At 40.6% G+C, this 20,531-nt stretch overlaps 1 protein-coding gene across 15 annotated transcripts in view; it reads right to left on the bottom strand.

Moving 5' to 3' along the window:
* PDE1C (phosphodiesterase 1C) overlaps window positions 1-20,531 on the bottom strand; it is a 493,351-nt gene that overhangs the window by 50,433 nt on the left and 422,387 nt on the right. For all 15 annotated transcript variants that reach the window (XM_082691797.1, XM_082691804.1, XM_082691809.1 and 12 more), the window contains 5 exons: window positions 20,393-20,474; window positions 16,927-17,047; window positions 15,872-16,047; window positions 6,872-7,102; window positions 874-951 (listed from right to left, as the gene is read on the bottom strand). In XM_082691797.1, coding sequence (XP_082547923.1) covers window positions 874-951; window positions 6,872-7,102; window positions 15,872-16,047; window positions 16,927-17,047; window positions 20,393-20,474 — 688 coding nt within the window. The remainder of the gene's footprint in view (window positions 1-873; window positions 952-6,871; window positions 7,103-15,871; window positions 16,048-16,926; window positions 17,048-20,392; window positions 20,475-20,531) is intronic.

Here is a 20,531-nt window from a genome sequence, read left to right as displayed (position 1 = left end):
GGTATGATTCAAAAGCATCTAGGACTCTTAACACAAACCACTAACTAGAAGTTTGCATTTTCAGTTTTAGTATATGTGCTGCCGAGGTAAGCATGCATGTTCAGTTTAATATCATGTACATGTATGAAGGAGTCGCCAAGAATAAGCCCATGTTACAAATGAAACAGGAGATTGATATAAAAGATGAGAACAGTTTTCTCAGTAGGCTAGTACAAAGTCTGAAGGATAATATAATCCGAACTTTTCAGTCTTTAGAGAGAATAGAATGCTCTTTGTGAAAAGTAAAAGCAATGTTCATGGAGCACATCACAAGTTAGGTTCAGTCTAACTGGTTTGGTGGGGATTGCCATTCGGAACTTGCCTTTGAGACTTATTCTTGCTGACCAACCTGCATTCTACAACTATGCTCATTCTCCAACATGTGGGCCTCCCAATACAGTGATAACACAGAACAGATTTCTGTTCTTACCAAAAGCAATAATTCCTCATTTAAAGAGAAAGTGCTAAAACTGAAAACATGGAGCACTTCCCATTTATGCTGCACAATTCACACCCAAAGACTCGTAGTCCATTCCATTCCAAACAGTAAGTCATGAGGCAACATTAAAGTGAAAATGAAAAAATGGCAAGTGGTGAAGAGAGAGAGTATAGAATGCATTTGAGATGGAGCAAAGGATGGTGGAGGGGAAGAGACACATTGATAATCTGTAAATTACTGAAATAGGGGTCGAGTACTCCCTACATGTAGCAAAGGAATTTTTTTACAGTATAAGAATATATTAACAATCACAATTCAATTCTAGGTGTAATTCTAACAAACCTGCATTAAATCGCACATTTTATGGAAAAATATAATGAGAATTATGCTCTTACCATCTGTTTTCTTTGAATCACTTCCGACATTGGATTGATCCTTCCTGTCTGTCTTATTTTTACCATCTTTCACGTCACCTGAAAGTAATAAACATGACAAACAGCATATGTATATAGCTAAAAGGGACGTTATAAATAGTCCTAAACTTGTCAAGGTAAAAATATGAAAAAATAGGTACATAATTTTAGTCATGAAGGGGTACATGTCTGAATGTAAATACCTTTTTAAACCATATATTAGGTCTTAAAAGTTAGATTATAATCCAGAAATTAAGACAAAGTTCCTGTTAAACAATGTAGCACTTGAGCCAATAATGTTTATTTTCGAGAAAAGAAGTTCAGCTTTATTATTGGGCTGTGGAGAGCAGAAAAACTCAGATCAAATGTAAATTATGCCAGCTCATAGCTACTCAAGTTCTATAGGTGTCAGTTTCCTCATCTGCAAAATGGGGATAATAATAGCTACTTTATAGACATACTCTAAGGACAAATGTATTTAAGGTAGTGAATGTGATTTCTGGCACATCACGCAATGATATCTGAACTCTAAACCGGAGTTATAAACGGTATTCTAAGTAACGAGCTTGTCGAAATATGATTTGTAAGTGTTCAGAAACACTATGCAAACAGATGTAGAATAAACATGTGTCAAAAACTTAATTCATTCACAAAAGAACCAGAGAGATAGTAAGGATGGTGCCAAGGGCATTTAAGGAAATGGGTATTCATAGGCCTTTTAGAAAACCTTTAAAATGAGATTGCTGTGTTAGAAACAAAACTGGTTATCTCCCACAGGGCAATAAAATCATAACCTGTGGACAAGGGAGTAATCTCTTCTAACAGTCAAAAATCTGTAAGTTATCACACAACTTCGTAGTACCTAGGTTTGTGTCAATAGTACATGACAAAGTTAAACAGTCCTGTTCTCCTAAAGCAGGAGTCGTCCACCTGTAGCTCGGGGGCCAATCTGGAAACAGAGATCATTGGAAATAGTCACATGCATTCATTTACATACTGTCTCCGGCCGCTTTCACGCCGTAGGGATAAGCGCTGCATGGTTGTGACAGAGACATGCAAAACCAGGACGAGTCACTGGCTGGGCCAACACAGAAAACTTCTTGCTGACCCCTGTCTAAGATAATTACATAATCCCTGGCCACGTCTGTTCAACAGTTTGCCACTATGACATTGAAAGGACATGGCATCTTTCCCCAGCCTTATTCTCAAGTTTTGGAAATTTTTCTTACAGTCTTACTAGCGGCATCTTTCTTTTTAGCTTGCATAAAACCCAGAATAATTTACAACTAAAATACTCAAACTTCTTGAAGCAAGAAGACCCTAGGAATAACTGCAGCCAGGAAGGAGAAAGCAGGGTCTTATCTTTCCTGCTTTCCTTGTGCCAGGCATATTGCCTGCATCGTTTCATTAAATTCTTCTAACAACCCCGTTGTGAAGGGACTACGATGGAAAGTAGACAAATTCATCACAGTTTAATTTACAAAACAATCAATTTGCAGAATAACAAACTCATCAAATGATTGAGGATGTTTTCCAAGGGTGAGTTTTCCTCTGGCTTCCCTGTAGCCACTGAGGCACACGCTGGTCCGTACTGCTGTGTTGAGCAGCGCGCCGGCTGCCTGCCAGTGGTTTGTACACCACCCTGGGCCCCGCCTCTGCCCATAACCTTGCATGTGTGGCTCCTTCCAGCAGCAGAACTGTTCCTCTTGGCAGCCGTAGATCTGGTTTAAGCCATCTGTCTGACAGTTTTTACAGAGATGGCCAACTGATCTTTCCACAAAGTGATTTGTTCAAACCAACTTGTGAAGAATGGATATGAAACTTATATTACCATCTCTGTTCTAAGGCTATGGAACCTAAGGCATAAATATAGCAATCTACCACAATATACATAGATGAGTCTGATTCTAGAGGCTAGGCTCTAATTTCCCTACGAAGCTCAAGTTTCCAATTTCAGGCTTCAATTTATTGCTGCCATTTTTAAATGCTTTTGACCCACAGATTTATAAAGAATTGGTTATCTAAGGACGATTCAAGACCATTTTGGGTTGTGATATATTTGACAAAGTAAGTATTTTCAATGGAATTTGATAAATCCTAAGCTAAGTTAGGAGTCAATAAATTACCCAAGTTTCCTCTTACTCTTAATTTTGAAATGGGATGAACTGGCTGAAGGGATTGAAGGGAAAGGGGTCAACTCCAGCCAGAGTGTAAGCAGGAGGAATTCAAGTGAAGGACATACTCATCACCCTTTACCACCATCAGTGGCCAAAGAGAGGATTCCTTTGGAAGTCCCTCAGAACACTTCAAAGACTGGCTCCTTCTTTTAAGGATCCAGAGATGAACTCAAGGATCTTGAGCCCTGTAGTCAAACTAATGACCTGCAGAAAAATGTCTTTCTTTCCTAAATGAGCCTTTACACCCTCATGCATAATACTTTATGCCTTCAAGGTTTCCCTGGACTGGAGCTTTATCCACAGCTGCAACAAGACCAGGATGTCTTCCAGAAGTCACAGGAGAGGTTCAATTTGCCAGCCAACAGCCTGTGGGCAGCCTGCCTTGTCCTTAGTCAGGGTTGGGGAGGCTGAGAAAGGAAGTAACTTGATGGAGACCAAAGCTTAGGGGATCTCATAGTGGCTGATGAGAACACCTCTAGAACCTCCACTTAACCACCGTCCTCTGGTTCCATCCCAGAAGTATCTTAGGAGACCACAAAGAAGGATGATGGGAAAGTGACACATGTTTGTTTGATGATGTTCCTTGAACAGAATCCATTAGGTAATTTCCCATGGGTTGTATATGGAGTAATGGCTGATGTGAGCTGTTATTCAATAAACAGGGGAAACAAAAGAGCCTTTCTGCACAGTTATAAATCATTTTCATTAGGCTGCTGTAACACAGTCCCGAACCACCATTAGCCTTTCTTATTATTGCTTAAAATTGACTTCTTTTCCCATCTCTCATTTAATACTTAATTTTTAAGGGAAATGGCAGACTGTTGATTACTTTGGGAAATAAACACAGTTGTGAAATCAACCCAGCCTAGTCGAAAACTCAGGCTCCTGTTTGTTTCTTTCAGGCTCTCCCTCTAATGGTCTTCAGAATTGATTTCTGCCACCTCTGCCCTCTCTGGGTATTTGTTTATTCCTATCTCATAGAATTTATAACCCTCTCTATGACTGGCATGCTTATGTTCATTGGTTTCTCTCCCTGACTGGACCAGGGGTTGGAAAACTCTGGCCCATGAGCCAAACGTGCTCCCAGTGCCTGGTCTTATATGGCCCCAAAACTAAGAATAGTTTTTATTGAAAAATATTTGTTGAAAAAAAGAGAAGAATATTTAATGGTATTTGAAAAGTATATAAAATTCAAACTTGCATTTTTAGAAACAAAGTTTTATTGGAATTCAGCCATGTTCACTTGTTTATATGTTATCTGTGGCTGCTTTTGCACTAAAACAGAAGTGTTAAGCAGTTGCAGTAGAGATGGCATGGCTCTCAAAGTCTACAATATTTACTATCTGGTCCTTTACAGAAAAAGTACATCAAACCCTGGAAGAGATTATAAGCTTCTCGTGGACCTCGGCTGAGCCTCAATATTCCTCTGATTTCCCACTCTCCCCAACAGCACCAAAACTTGCTAATAGAAAGGACATGATGATAACGAAACACAGAATTTGGACCCAGACCTGAATTTGACTTGAGATCTCTACTTAGTGGCTGCTTGACTGTAAGCAAGTGATTTAAACTCTCTGAGTCTCCATTTCCTCATCTGCAAAACGGGAATCAGTATATCTACCTCACAGAGCTGTTAGCATTTTTAAATGACTTAATGTAGGTAAAATCTCATGTACAATGTCTGGCATATATTAAGCATTCAATATGCTATTCATATTACTTTTATGAAGGAAAAGGCATTTTAACCCGCTTTCCTAAAAGAAAAAAAAAGTAGGGAAGAAACATATCTTGCCTCTCTCAGGAGCCCTTCCATACTCCTCCTTTGAGGAGGAGAGGCTCATCTAGGAGGAGTTTGAGAATGCAAAGTTCAGTTCAGCCACCCATTTCTCTAGTTCCCAGCCCCCTCCAAGATGTGTTTTCTACAAGACTCATACTTTTTGCATCACTCCAAAAGCAACCTTCTGGGGTGCTGGGGTGCTGGGTTGCTCGGGTGCTGGAGTGAGAATGAGGTGGCAGGTCCTAGGCCCGCCTGCCCTGCCAGTATCTGGTTGGCTAAGTTCACTTCGAGGCAGATATGTGAAGAAGCCCATGTGCTCAGCAGACCAAGTCACACTTTCCAATTCAACTCCAGTTGCAAGAGAACTAATATGTTGACCACTGACTTTCTGATTCTGGTATCTCTCTCTTAGTTGGTTCTGACCTCCAGAGGGGACAAGAGGGGGTCTTTTGCACTGCCCTCTAAAAACTCAAACAGGTATATCATAAATTCTTATATAATTGAACATACTTTCTGGACAATGATACACTTGAATACAAAGTGACTTAGGAGCAGTCTCCAGAACCAGGTTGCTGAGGGACTGGACAAGTTTCTTCTACCTCCTGGGGAGCTCACATGGTTACTTGAGGGAATTTATGCAAAGCTCTTAGAACATAATATGAATTATTAACATTATCATATGTATTAAAATACTGTTTTCTGATTCTACATGTTCTATATGTTCATTGTAAAAATAATTGGAGAGTGTTGTGCTAAGCCTCTTCTACATATTCCTCATTTATTCAGACTATGTTGCATACATAATAGCTACAGAGTGGCCTACTAGGCAGATAAGACAATAAACAAGTAAAGAGAGGACTTAAAAGAGCATCTGGTCGGTAGTCAATAAATGCTAATTATTCTATTGTCGTCATTGTTCTGGCTCTCATTCTCATTATTGGAGGCTCTTAAGTGGCCCTGCTGTGAGCTGGTATTACTCTGCACACTTCACAGAGCCAGTAGAAGGCTAAGTAACCTGATCAAGGCCACCAAGAAGTGAGAGATACAGTTGTGCCTCGAATCCAAGTCTGTCAGACTACAAAACTACCTTGCTACAACTGGGCCCTTGAAAGTTCCAGAGACTCTGAACTTCCTACTCTTCCCTAAACAGGGTAACGATTCCATGCCCTTGTGCCTCAGCTTGTCTTGGTCCCTCTGGTGAAGAAGTCCCCATCCCCCATCCGACCAGCGAATTTCAGCATTGAAAACAGCTCAGGGACCACCAGCCTCTGAAGCTTTCTTGGACATTTCTCCATTCTATGAGCCTCAGACACAAGAAGGCCAATGTCTCTTTTTTGACATGATCCTTGAGCTAAGTTTGACTGCCTTGCCATGACTGTTACTTGCTCAGAATTATTTCTAAGGATGTCCATGTCCTCTATGAGATTATGGACTTCCTGTGGCCTTTCTACTTCTAAATTCTCAGCATCAAGCACAGTGCATTTAAGGTGATAACCAGATCATCTGGGTTTGGCTGGTACTTTTTAAAATCTAAAGCTCTAGATGCAGGAAACTCCTTAGTCCCCAGGCAAAGGGGACAGGTGGTCATCCTAATGTATATATTTATTCACCTACAGACAGACAGACCTGAGTCCCAGCCCTGCCTGCTAGAGGGAGGGTGCATATGGAAGATACTTTCCATCCACACATCTGGGCAGTAAGCACTCAGGAATGTGCTCATATTGATAATAGTTATTTCCCCAGTGGACAGGTCAGCACTGACCAGAGTCTCCAGAAAAGCTGGGAAAGGTCTGACAAACATAAATCTCCCCAGGAGAAAGGCCCAAGTCAGCCTCTGGCTGCTTTTGATGGGATCCTAATGGAATCCACGGCCCAGTGAGGTGTGATGAGCAGCAGCTGGGGGCGGGGGGGCGGGCAGAGACGAGGCTCCAAGAGCCATCCTCCTAGGTGTGTTTGTTGGCCAGTTTCCATTCATCACATCATTAACACCCTGAAAAGAGTCTTTCACCAGGGAAACTGTACTCACCATTCTGTTGTTTTTCTCCTGAGGACTTCTCAGCTTTGGAATTTTTCCCACGAGGGTTGTCGCTTTTGTGCGTGCGCGTTCCATTGACTTGATTCTTAGCTTCCCCAGATGTCTTTTTCTCGGCTTTGCCAGCTGCGCCTTCTTCAGCCTGGCTTTTGGCTTCCATTTCCTTTTGCTTCTCCTCTGCAGCCAGGCGAGCTTTTTCCTCTGCTTCCTTCTTGGCCTTCTCCTCTGTTCCCATGGCAAGTCAGGAAAGGCACAGAAAAGATGAAAAGAGGTCACACTATTAGGAGAACTGCCTCTTTAAACAAAAACAAGTATTTGCATCGAGTGTTTGGGGTCTATCTCTGGTTAATTCAAGTGAGATTAGTGTCCATATTCAGGAAACCAATAAAATCGGTTCCTGGTGATGTCATTTCTGGAAATAGTGGGCGAGCAGAAGGGGCAGGGGGAAAGTAATAATAACAAGGATAATAACAATAAACCAATATAACAATTGGCATTTTCAATATTTATCATCAATAACTTCTCTTGAGTGTGTCCTCTTTGCCAGGTATTATGCTAAGTGCTTTCTAAGGGTTACTTTTTCATTCCCAAAACAGACTTAGGTGGTAGCTACCATTATTATAACACTATTTTAGAAATGTGAAGTCAAGGCTCAGGGACACTACAAAACCCTCTCATGGCCACAGTAGAAATCAGGAGTTTCATGGAGATTCACTTAGGCTCTGGAGTTGAAACACAAACAACTGATGACAAAACAGAAAGACAGGAAAAATAACTGCCACCGTTTCAGGTCACTGTTTGTGAAATTAAAAGTAGGAAGAGAATAATTAGGCCTTACAAAAAGCACGGTCTTCAAACTGTCCACAAGATTAAAGGTAGCCTCTAGTTTGGGCAGGTACCCTGTCTGCATCTTCCCCTTTAATGAGAGGATGTCAGCCTTATTTCCAATTCTCCTTACTCTGAAAAGGTCTGACTCTGTGTTTCGTCAAAAACACAGCATCATTGCATATAATCAAGTATTCATGAAAAGATTGGTTCATTGGTTCAACATATTTATTGAGGAGTGACAGTATCAAGTACCATTTTAGGCACTGGGAATGTAGGAGCAAACAAGATTTATGGGAACTGAAAAGACCATAATTAAGAAAGCCAGTCAGTAAGATGATTTCAGGTGGTGAAAAAGGTAAAGCAAAAAGGAAAGCAAAGTAGTATGAAGGAACAGGATCAGTGTAAGGGAGGAGGTGGCATTAGATCAGGAGGTAAAGAAAGTGCTACCTGACAAATTCTTAATGATGAATTGCCAGCCATGAAATAATCAGGGAAACTAACATTCCAGGCCAAGGACATAGAAAACATCAAGGCCATGAGGTCAGAATGAGTTTGGTATGTTCAAGGGATACCGAGTTAGTCAGTATGGCTAACACAGATCTAGAAGCGGTTATCAACAGATGAAGTGATGCTGGGCTGTAGGAAGTGACATACACCTAACAGAGACCAGTCCTCCCTTACCCGACAGACTCAGCCTGTTTAGCATCCAACTGATTCAAAAGGCCTTCCAGATTGTGCCTTCCATTCTAAAAAGCACTACTGCATTTTTTTTCTCTAGATGGGTTAAAAATATCCCACACAAATAGCATGGAGGACAGGGGAGTTAGAGAGGAGAAGGGAGTTGAGGGAAATTGGAAGGGGAGGTGAACCATGAGAGACTATAGACTCTGAAAAACAATCTGAGGGTTTCGAAGGGGCGATGGGGTGGGAGGTTGGGGGAACCAGGTGGTGGGTATTGGAAAGGCACGGATTGCATGGAGCACTGGGTGAGGTACAAAAACAATGAATACTGTTACGCTGAAAATAAATTTAAAAAATTTAAAAAAATAGTAACAGGAAAAATAATTAATTAATTAATTAAAAAAAATATCCCACGTCTCATTATCAAGGGTCCCCTTTATTCTCCTTGCCTAGTCTTACTCCTAAAAAAGCTAGCCTTCACAGACAACGAGTTTGTTTGTAATCTAATGGGCACCAGGGTGATTATGTCTCCCCTTGTCCTAGCTGCTTAAAAGCACAAAAGCCCAAATCTGATCCAGTTCACATGTTCTTGGGGGCTTTATGGCATTGTATTTTGTGGATGTCTTTGATCTCCAGCTTCATTTTGCTTTTCCTCCCCCTATATCTGCCTGGCTCAAATGTCTTCCTTAATATCTTATGAAGTTTTCATTAATCTTTTCATTGATTCATCCTTCCAATCCATCCAATTCAATGCCCTGGCCTTACCCCAGACACATTAAATCATATTGTGGAGGGAGAGGGGCAAGGGTAGGATATTTTAAATGCTCTCCAGATGATTCTAATATGCAATCAGTATGGACAAGCATGGATTTAAATTTTAAATGTTTGCCATTCAATATTTCCTGACATTCTGCTACTCAACAAGATGCATTTATACTTTATAATGAAAAGGTATGTAAAGATTTCTTTACAAAATTAAATAATTATGCACATATAGAGTACAATTTGTCTTCTGACTTCTACAGAAAGGTACAACTAAAGGGTAAGAGAATGCCCTTGCAGATGCTGAGATGGCATTCTCATTGGACTACAGGGTCACAGAAGTCCCCATAGAATATTCACCCTGACTTCCTCTCATCCTCCCACAGTGCCCTGAGGACAGAGGTTAAATGTCATCTCCGTCACTGAATTCCAGTGCTTGGTATAGCACCTGGCACATAGTAGATACACATGGAGTATCTGTTAACTAAATGAAACACAGTGGGTATGGTTCCCCCTATCTGCCAATGAACCTGACTTGTACATATTCCATCATCTGTAATCCAGGCCTGTATAAAATATAGAAAGTGTACAAACTCTAAAGTCCTATCCTGGGGGAGTTAGCCATTTGACAAATTTTGGTTTCCTTCACCACTGACAGAGGTGAGTAAAAAGATGACTGTATTCACCACACAAAGAAAAAGTGATAGGGAAGGGAATTTTCATTCATATTCAAGTACCAGGTTAAATAACTCATGGTCCTCTCACAGAATCCCCACTGTAGCTGTGGCAAACTTCCAACACTCAAAATATCCACAAGTTAAAAGGAACTTGATAAAAACTGAAGGTGTTAAATTCTGGTTTGCTACAGAAGAGCATAAAATATTATCTGAGCAAGAAAAATTCATTTGACAACTGAGTCAGAACAATTTTTTATGGAAAATCCAGCAGAAAAAAAGCTGGGAGAAGGTCCATTTTAGAAACAAATCTGGTTTTGCCCAACTCCTGTGGACAGCAGGTGACTAATGTTTGCATTAATGATGGTAGCTCCTATGACATCATAAGCAGATCCTAGGTGACCTGTTCCATTACATGACTCCTTTCCCTGTGGCAATTGTGTTCCAGCAGGTGGCTCTGCAATGTTCTTCAACTTCTCTACTTGCATCTCTCTTTGAGTCTTTGAAATATATGATATTAGGGTGACCAGCCATCAGCACCCAGTGATACTACTCTAAATAGACAAAAACAGGGATGCCTGGGTGGCTCAGTCGTTAAGCATCTGCTTTCAGCTCAGGTCATGATCATAGGGTCCTGGGATGGAGCCCTGCATTGGGCTCCCTGCTTGGCGGGAAGCCTGCTTTTCCCTCTCCCTCTGCCCCTGCTTGTATTCCCTCTTCCGCTATGTCTCTCTCTGTCAAATAAATAAATTAAATCTTTAAAACAAACAAACAAAAACAAGCAAACATGTAAATAAGAAAAAAAATTGACAGGAAGTATGTTTGTGCCACATATTTTCAGGGCAAAATTATTAATATACCTAAACCTTTCTTACAAAGAGAAAAAGTAGGTTAAGTACACAATTAATTTGTATGTGCTACAAGGTTCTGAGGATAATATAGATAGAATTAAGTTTTCAGCTCTTAGTTTTAGGCATCTATCATCTTTAGCCATCTATCTAAGTCATTCTGGTAGGCTTCTAGACTAGTAGAAAGGAAATGTCATAGTTCAATTCCATTTCCTTTTGCTTCCTGATTCAGACTATCTATGGTGATTTGTCTCACAATGAAAATGGCCCAAACAAGCAGCTAATAAGTTAAGGTAGAGCAAGGCAGAGCAGCGCCCTCATGATCCATAATTCTCATTCCTCTTGAGAGCTGGTTCTATCCCACACTGAATACCTACACATTCTGGGAGAAGTACATTGATTTCTTTGTTCAATTTCCCTTTCTGAATAATGGTTTATGGTCTCTTGGTTAAAAATGGCATTGAACTAGTTATCCTTTGATATAAATTTCTGAATTGCTTACTTATACTACCTACAGAGAGAGAGAAAGAAAAGGGGAGAAACTGACTAACAGGAAAACAAACAACCAAAATACTATATAAATTTTGAATGGTTAACTCTTTGCTATATACAAAAACAACAAAAAAAACTTCTATATATTTAAGGACTCAGAAGGTGTTCACACAGGGTCTTTCTAAAAATGGAAGCCAAGAAGTACTCCAGCTGGGAGAAAAATTCAACCAGTATTAGATCCTCAAGAATGAGGAAAATATATAAATGATGTGCAATAAAAGTAGTAAATCTTAGTGTTAAAAAAAATTGTTGTTAAGCTAGATATAAAACTTGAAGCAAATATTAAAAGTAATATTAAGGTTAAGTTAATTAAAAAATAATAATTTACTTATAATCACTCAAATTACAAATTTTGTGGTATCTCAACAGAAACTGATCAATTATGTTAGAAATAAATAAAAATTCAATAAATATCTCAGCATTTGCAAAGACTCTCACTATATATGACTTCATATTTACATTGATAGACACATAAGTCAATAAAAATGTAAAGGTAATCTCTGGGAAAATAAAATTAAGATATATTTATTTATTTAAAGATTTTGTATTTATTCATTAGAACACAAGCAGGGGGAGAGGCAGGGGGGAGGAAGAAGCAGACTCTCCACTGAGCTGGGAGCCCGATATGGGGCTTAATCCCAAGACCTAGAGATCATGATCTGAGCCCAAGACAGTCCTTAACCATCTAAGCCACCTAGGCAGCCCCCAAATAGGACATATTTAAAAAGACCATTTATGAAGCTAGCTAATGGGTAGGGGGAAGGGCAAAATAGATAAAGGAGATCAAAAAGGTACAAACTTCCAGTTACAAAATAAATAAATCATGGAGATAAAAACTACAGCATAGGAAATATACTCAATAATACTACAAGAATGTTGTAAGTTGACAGATGGTGACTATACTTATCAAAAAAGAACATAATTAAAAGGCATATGACAAAAAATTAAAAGGCATATGACAAACTAGATATGACAGAAACTGCCAAGATATTTTGTCAATTGAAGAATTGCCATCTTTAATATGTAAAGAGTTATTATGAATCAATAATAAAAATATAAACATCCTAATGAGAAAAATGAAGGGGGAATACCTCCCACTTCTATTGGAAATAACTCCCACTTCTTTTGGAAGACATTAGTTAAAAAAAAAAAAAAAAAAAAAGAAGAAGAAACTTTCCAGAGAGAAATTTGATAATACATATCAAGAGCATTACAGTTTTTCATTTACTTTGACAGAAGAATTCCACATCTAGAAATTTATCATAGGTAAGTAATCAGAGGCAGGTTTAAAGACTTTTGAACTTGTATGTTTATAACTGTGTTATATATAATAATGAAGAACTGACAACCAAAATGTGCAGAAATAGAGGTGTGTTACATAAAATGCAGCCATTTAAATCATACTTTCTGAGACGCCTGGGTGGCTCAGTTTGTTAAGCGGCTGCCTTTGGCTCAGGTCATGATCCCAGCGTCCTGGGATCGAGTCCCACATCGGGCTTCTTGCTTGGCGGGGAGCCTGCTTCTCCCTCTGCCTCTGCCTGCCACTCTGTCTGCCTGTGCTTGCTCTTGCTTCTCTCTCTATGACAAATAAATAAATAAAATCTTTAAAATAAATAAATAAATCATACTTTCTGAGAATATTCAGTATCAAGATAAAATTCTTAAAATAGAAATAGTAAAACAAAATATAAAGTTTTACTTATATAAATACATAAGCATGATAAATAAAATTAAAAAGAATCATATCCGAATTTCACCAATATCTGGCTAAAGAGGTTAGGAGTGATTTTTTTTTAATTTTTTAAATTTTTAAATTTTTTATTTTTTATTTTTATAAACATGTAATGTATTTTTATCAGGAGTGATTTTTATTTTTTTCTTTACACATTTATTTGTATTTCAGCATTGTAACCTAAACACATATTTTTACACCAGAAAAAAATGTTTATAAAGTATTAAATACTGAAAAAAATTGATCAATATTGATCAGACTTACAAATTACTATGCCTACGTATCTTTGGGAATAATAATTTTCAGCCCTGAGAGCTGTTAAGAAATATTGATTTAATCATTTCTAGCAACTATGGGTTCTGGTCTAGCAAGCTTTGTCTATCAGGTTGGTTAATAAAACTAAGACTTTAGATCCCATTCTAATCAATTTAATAACAAGATATGTTCAAGTGCCCCATGCAGGTCAGACTTTCTTAAAATTATGGTTTTCTGATAGAAAAGAACAAGAGCAAAGCAGCCTGGGATAATCAAGTACAAACTAACCACCAGTGGAAAGAAAGATGTAAATGGATCTCTCAGCACTAGTGAACTAGTCAACAGCATTCCTGGGAGGCTGAAAACAGTAAGATAGAGTATTAGATATAGGTTGGTATTTTTAGCACCATCTTCTTAGCTCTGCATTCCAACCTCTAACTTTCTTTTCCAGCTTTTCTAAAATAACCACTAGGAGTTATCAGGCACTAACCACATGCAGCTCCATTCTCAGTGCTTTGCAAATCTATTTCCGTTCTTTGCATCAACTCTGTGATATCTATTATCACCCTCAGAAGGTAATTTTCTCAAAGAATCTACATGAATCTGCCAAAGAGCCCAGTGCAAGTAGGGATTCAATTCTCCATTTCCCCACTAACTGAAATTTGCTTTGATATTCAAACTATCTTCGCACGAAACATATAATATATAACCCAGGCTTTGTGCCTCCATCCATCTCTTTTCTCCTTGTTTCCCATTTTAAAATCTAACACCTCCTGCAGGACTCAACCTCAGGCATCCTTGAAGTCCTGGCTACAAGATGCCTTCCCAAACACCCTAGGCAGATTTAGGGACAAGTCCCTTTATGCTTCCAAAATAGCTTAACCATATCACAATCAGCATACCTAACATTTTGTAATTATTAGCGTTTATTTACAACATTCTCAAAGGGCCAGTTTTCCCCTGGAAAAGAAGCCGGCTATGGCTCCCCTCGGTGATCAGTTTCTGAAGGTAACTTAAGTAAGCCAGAGAACTGCAAACAAATTATTTTGAAGTACCTCTTTAGACTGTGTGTTGTCAGGAATTGGATTTTCGTATGTAATGAGTGTAATTGATTATAAGAGAGCGCTTCTTTTGAGATGATGTAGTAGCCGCAATTGCTGCTTGCAAGCTCTGCCAACAGGGAGAATTTAAATGTTTCAAGCATCGGAATAGACTGGGAGAGGCTACATTTAAAACATGGAAGAGGTGTTGGCTCCGTAGCTCAGGGTCCAACATCTGTCCTGAAATGATAAGGGCCCAATTAAGCCTTAAAAGCGCCATAAATAAAGCCTTAAAAGCGCCTTTGCCCCACCTGAAACGAGCAAACACTCAGGCAGGATTCTGTGGACAAGCCACAAGAGCTGGCTTTTAAACAACTGCAGCAGTGGGGTGGGTCTCTTCTGTCATACACTAGAAGAAGCCCCTGATGTATGAGGGGCCTCCAGAGCCAGAACTTGTCCTGCCCGGCCTCTCCCACACTTCCTTCAACTTGCTGTGATAAAAGTGTCAGGGTTGTGTTTGAGGATGAAACTCTCCTTTCTTGTAATGAGGGCCTGGGGCCCAGGGCCAATGGGTGCTGGCGACAAGCGCAAATCTGAACTTCCATCCTCCCCTTGGAGGAAACTCTGTGGGAATGCCCTCTGCCCTCAGGAGACGGTAAGCTCTAAGGACCAGGATGTCTGTGCTTCATCTTCACACTCTCAGCACGTAGGAAGCATTCGGTAGATGTTAACAAACACTAACTATTGTTGAAGTCTCACCTCAGGGAGGGGACTGGGGTCAGTCCCCTCCCTGAGCTCCAAGAGCCATCTATGTTTGCGTCTCTCCCCAGAATCCAGTGCCATGGCATCGTACCCCTATCCCACATATGTGTTCCTCCCTAGGCTACAGACTGAGCATGTCATATGTATGGATCGTGTAGCATGTGTTCGAGAAACATGAATATGCGTACGAGCAAACGGATTTCAGCTGTCAAGAAGTACAAGGATTTCAGTCTTTTTTATCTATAGTACCAAGAGTCCTGACTTTTCTCACCTGAATTTTGATGTTGGCCTCCGTGAATTTTGCCTACAAGCTAACTTCATCTCAGATCAGTCTGAGGGGAGGAGCAAGATGGCAGAAGAGTAAGAGACCTAAATTTTGTCTGGTCTCAGAAGGTCCCTGAGTCATGACTGAAGATAAGTTGAGAACATGAAAGGGGGCTAAAAATGCTTGAAAGGATATTAAAGTTCCTTCTGTCCCATGTAAAGTCAGAGGTGGCTATTGGCCAGGCTTTACTCAGATAAAGGAAGAAAGTAGGTCTCATCATTGTGTCACATGACATGAAATGAGAATGACAAGGTGATCTCGCAGAAACCAAGAAATAACGCCCATCCATGGTAGGATCTTCACAACAACAAGATGATTTTAGTCAGATAGCACAAAGGTCATGCTGAAGTGGGGACTTGCCTTATTCTATTGTGCACTGAGTGGTACACACACTGGACCCTACCAGTCAAGCCATTTGAATCCAGATCCTGAGATCGTGCTTCCGTTGTAACTCCTATAAATCAGGGGTGGCAATGCCTTGTTTTCTAAGTGGGTCTGGACAGATCCCCTGGAAGATTCCCCAGTAGCATGTTACCTTTGGGCACCTTGGCCCTCCATCTCTCCCGGTTGATGTGCACCACCTCAGTCCAAGTCGTCTTAAAACTCTTATAGTCAACGGGGATGACAGAACTGTTGATGGGGGCGCTTCCTTCCGAGCCAGTGCTCTTCACACCCGACCGCTTTGCATCTGCTGAACTGATGCTGTTCAAACTGGAGGACACAAAGTCACACCAAAGGGGAAGGTTAGTGTTTAAAAAAAAAGGTATGCCAAGGAATGAGCCCAAGAAGGAAGTTGTGTTGCGAAATTCCTGGGTCCTGAAATTTGCGATTCCTATGTTCCATATGTGACAAATAGGAAATTCTATATTTTCAGCAGGAAATAAAAATCAAGGTTTCAGCCTCATGAGGGTTGCTTTTCCCCATATTTCTTCTCTGCTGATTGGTATCCTCTTATTCAATATGACCAGAGTTCTCTCACATGAATTCTGTCTTCAGTTCTCTGAAACTAACCCGTTTGAAACTGGGCTTCTACTTGGTTCCCTACTGTAACTACCTGCTTTGACACTGACCACTTTTCCAAGTTACCCAGTCACTTGTACCTCTTTTTCTCCAGCTCCAGGCCCCCACCCCATACTGAAGTGTCTCTGACCCCAGGTTCTTTTTCCCTCCTCCACTTCCTTCTTCTCCTAAACCTAGAGATTAAAGTCAGTTTCATTTCTTGTGAGAATTCTGATCAAGGTACTTTCTTTTTGCTGTATGGGGAGAAAGGGCCACCTGGGCCCAGAAGGTCAAAGTGCTGTGATGGGTGCTGCCATGAGCAAAAGCACCAAAAAAGAGAAAAGGGCAGAGGACCAGCACTGGAAACCCACCAGTCATGGTGTGAATCTTGGTCACTCCCTTCCAGGCCAGCCTGGAGAGCACAGACAGTCCAGCTTCCACTCCTCTGAGAAAAAGAAAGAGGCAGACATCCCCCTTACAAGAGAGGGAGAGCAAACATCATCATAAAATACCCCCATCTCTCCCAAAGGAACAACTCTGTCCTCACAGACAGGCTGACCTGACCCCCATCCTTCAAGTTTTTCCACTGACCTTGAACGCCTCTGTCCGGTCCCGCCAGTTTGAGAGGTTTCATCAATTAAAGGGCTCACAATCTTCTCAGTCATGTCCGTGAGCACAGTGAAGGTGGGCTCCACAATGAAATCAATAAAACCTGAAGAGAGACAGTAACACCTCAGAGGAACTACATGTTAATTGGGCCTTTCCATATTTTCCTATGGAAACTGATGAACCTTAACTTTCTTTTAAAATTTATCCACAGAGGAACTCCAGATCAGATTAGGAGAGAGGAAGTTGGTCTTTATTCATTTAACATGTGCCTTGAGTTGAATATCGTGAGTCAGTTCCATTTCTCCTACATAACTTTTCTGTGACTTTCTAGTAGCTAGCTCAATCGAGTGATTAAGAAACACATATTCAACCCGCCCCCTCCATCCAACAAATGCTGCAGTTGGTGCTGCCTGTGAGACAAAGATGTAGATCACAACCTGCCTACCCTCAAGACGTTATAAGAGAGATTAACTAAGCACAAAAATGACCCCTAGAGTACATGGAAAAGGACAAAGAGAAGCCCAAAGATGGCCTCTGGGAAGGTAAGGGAGGGAGAATATTTTCCTTCCCACTGAGAGGCCTATGAACAGTTTTATGGAGGTTGTAATTTTGAGCTGAGCCCTAAGTCTCTTTATTCGAGGTGGAAGAGGTAGGATAAGCCAAGTGATGAGAATGGGGAAAATGTAGGATGTGTCTGAGGAATGACTGGGGCTTAAGGATATTTTTGGAGTTGGAGAGGGAAAGTTTGGGAAGGCAGCTCAGGGAGGGAGGTTCCTAAGGATCTGCCTAAGGAGTTGGGTATGACCTAGAATGTGTACTAGAAGCCCCTTGAGATGTTTGGAGAGAATCACAGTTAGATTTTTTTCATTATTATTTGAGAAAGTTAATCAGCAAGATGGACATGAAGGGAGAGAGCAGAAGAGGCTGAAGCTGGGAAAATCATTTCAGGAGCTGTTGCAACAGCTTGAAGGAAAGATAAGGAAGGCGGGATTTAGTGCTAGTGAAAGACGGGGGCGTCACGGAGGCACAGGTGCAAGCATAGCAGTGGGGGGGGGGTGCTGCTTCAAAGTGGGAATTGTCAGGGACCTCCCACAGCAAAGCAGAGAACCAAGGGATGATGGGGAAACTGAGGCCAGGGTAAAGGACGATGGGCTCAGTCTTAGATCTGCTGACTCTGATGTGCCAGGGATATATCCAGATGAGAGAGGGCAAGCAGAACCAGAAGAATGAGGGTTGGAAACTGGGAGAGGGGTCAGATCTGGATCTGGAACTGGAACTTGGAGATATTGCCATGTTGGGTTGATAATTAATGTTAGGTTAGAGTCACCGTCTCAATGGCCCAAAAATGCCTGGGTATTCTGTGACATAGTAGTAAAAAATATATGATCTGAAACTACTGGTGGTGGTTCATTACACAGCCAAATGGAAGTTGGAAGGAAATGAAATACCAATCAAAGGAAATACGGTGTTTTGTACAAATGCTATTTGGTTTTCATGACTGAGGTGGGGGTGATCCTGGCACTTAATGCCCAACAATGAAGGATGCTAAAATTCTTACAATGTAATTGGCAAAACAAGCATTGTCCCAAATACCCATAGTATCCTGATAAGGAAACACTGATGGCCAACTTTGTATGACAGTTCATTGCAGTCTAATTTTATAAATTTGGCTTAAGCTAAAACTGAAGTGTTTCATGACACTGTTTTCACCTTTTTGTTTTCATTCAAGTTGAAGTTAACAGGTCCAAACCAGAACTAAATTACCAGCTTCCCCTCCATCCCTTATAATGGGACCATGGTCCAACCACTTAATCTGGATTGCTGCCTTCACCTTAGTTTTGCATCCAGCTGAATCCTTAACATATTACATGCTGCCCCTCTCCTGGAAAATCTCTGTCCTCCCTCATCCTATCACCCATCAATGTTTCCTTATAATCCTGCAGAAGGCACCAGGCTTATTTCCTTGCCTCTAGTCTAACTCAGAACCCCCCCAGCTACTGATAGAAAATTTTTCTAAAACTGCGGTTAACAAACTTTCTGTAAAGGACCAGGCAGTGAATATTTTAGGTTCTGTGGGCCAAATCTATGACAACTCCTTAACTCTCTCACTGTAGTGTAAAAGTAGCCGCAGACAATTTGCAAATGAATGAGCTTAGCTGTGTTATAATAAAACCATTTATAGGATCAAGTGGTAGGCCAGATTTAGTCCCCAGGCTACAGTTTGCAGACTCTTATTCTAAAGCATCGATTTATATATTTTTAAATCTTATTTAAAATTCTTTAGATATGCCCTGATTTTCTCTCCAGACATGTCGCTCACTTCATCCTATTCTCTGCCCACTACTCCAGCCGTATGGAGCTGTTTGTAATGCCCTGACCATACAAGACTGTTTTAAATGTCCCTGCTCAGTATATGCCCTTCCACTCACCCTTTACACACCTCTAACCAACAACACCATCTAACTAGATAACTACCTACTAATTACTTAAGCCCCAACTCAAATATTACCCTTCAACAAGTCTTTCTGCCTCTGACGGTCCACACACTCTGTTGTGTACCCAAGTGCGCCATGTACAAAACTCTACCTTAGCACTGTAACACTCACACATCTTCTGTTTTCCTAACGTCCTACATACCACCCAACACTGGTTCAATGTCTTTGGGAGCAGATACCATATATAATTTGTATTTGCTTTTTTATAACATCTGTTTTAGTGCCCATTAGCACCTGGCACCTCACAGAAACTCAATATATTATTATGAAAAAAAGGAATGAGTACTCAAAATATAAGTAGGAAAAAAATCAGTAAATCTTTGAATTTCTTTTTTAAGTGATTTCAGACTCTTCCAAGTGAAGAGCACTGCTGAAAGTTAATTTATGTGTGATACTGGTACCCTCTCTCATATCTGAGAATTTTTGTAATGCACACATATTATGGTTATCAGCACTATAAAATTATCTTCACCCAAAAAAGGTTCTAAAACATTTCTAAAAAGAAAGAAACATTTAAAATGAACCATTCCTAGAAGTAGGGTCATTCATGAAATGGGACTGTCCTGGAAACAAGGCCAGAGGAAGCATCAAGCATCATTGAGGAGCAATGCCAGGGAGACTTCGGGTATTGCGTGCAGAATGGAGAGGCTGAAATAGAATGGGCTTCTTGACACTGATTCTTGTCATTGCACTGAACAGTTGAGGCCCCTTTTGCTCTTAGTGGGGAATAACAGAGATAGCAGAGCATCACTGTCTAATCTTCCCACAAACCAGCCACATTCCAAGGAGTAGGATGGGGGGAACAGCTCCATCAACCCAACCAGCCAGAGCCATGAGCACAGTACAGCAGAATGGAGCCAGGTTCCCAGCCAAAGAGCCACTGGGAGCATCTGAGCTTACTTCTAGGCACCCCTCTGTTTTTTCTTTCCATCCAAAGGGCTGTCAACACATACCCACTTGCGACTGAGCAACCATCGTTGACTTTCGATCACACAGAGGAGAAAAAGGCAGCCCCAGCTCTGCTTCTCTGTCACCCTAGAAAAATAGGAGGTCATAGTAAATTCAGATCAGTAGGTGAAGCTGCCCAGATTT

The sequence above is a fragment of the Mustela nivalis genome (genome assembly GCF_964662115.1).
Source record: "Mustela nivalis genome assembly, chromosome: 12".
In the NCBI taxonomy this organism is placed as follows: domain Eukaryota; kingdom Metazoa; phylum Chordata; class Mammalia; order Carnivora; family Mustelidae; genus Mustela; species Mustela nivalis.
The sequence above is the reverse complement of the archived record's forward strand: the minus strand, read 5'-3'. Positions and strand labels throughout refer to the sequence as shown.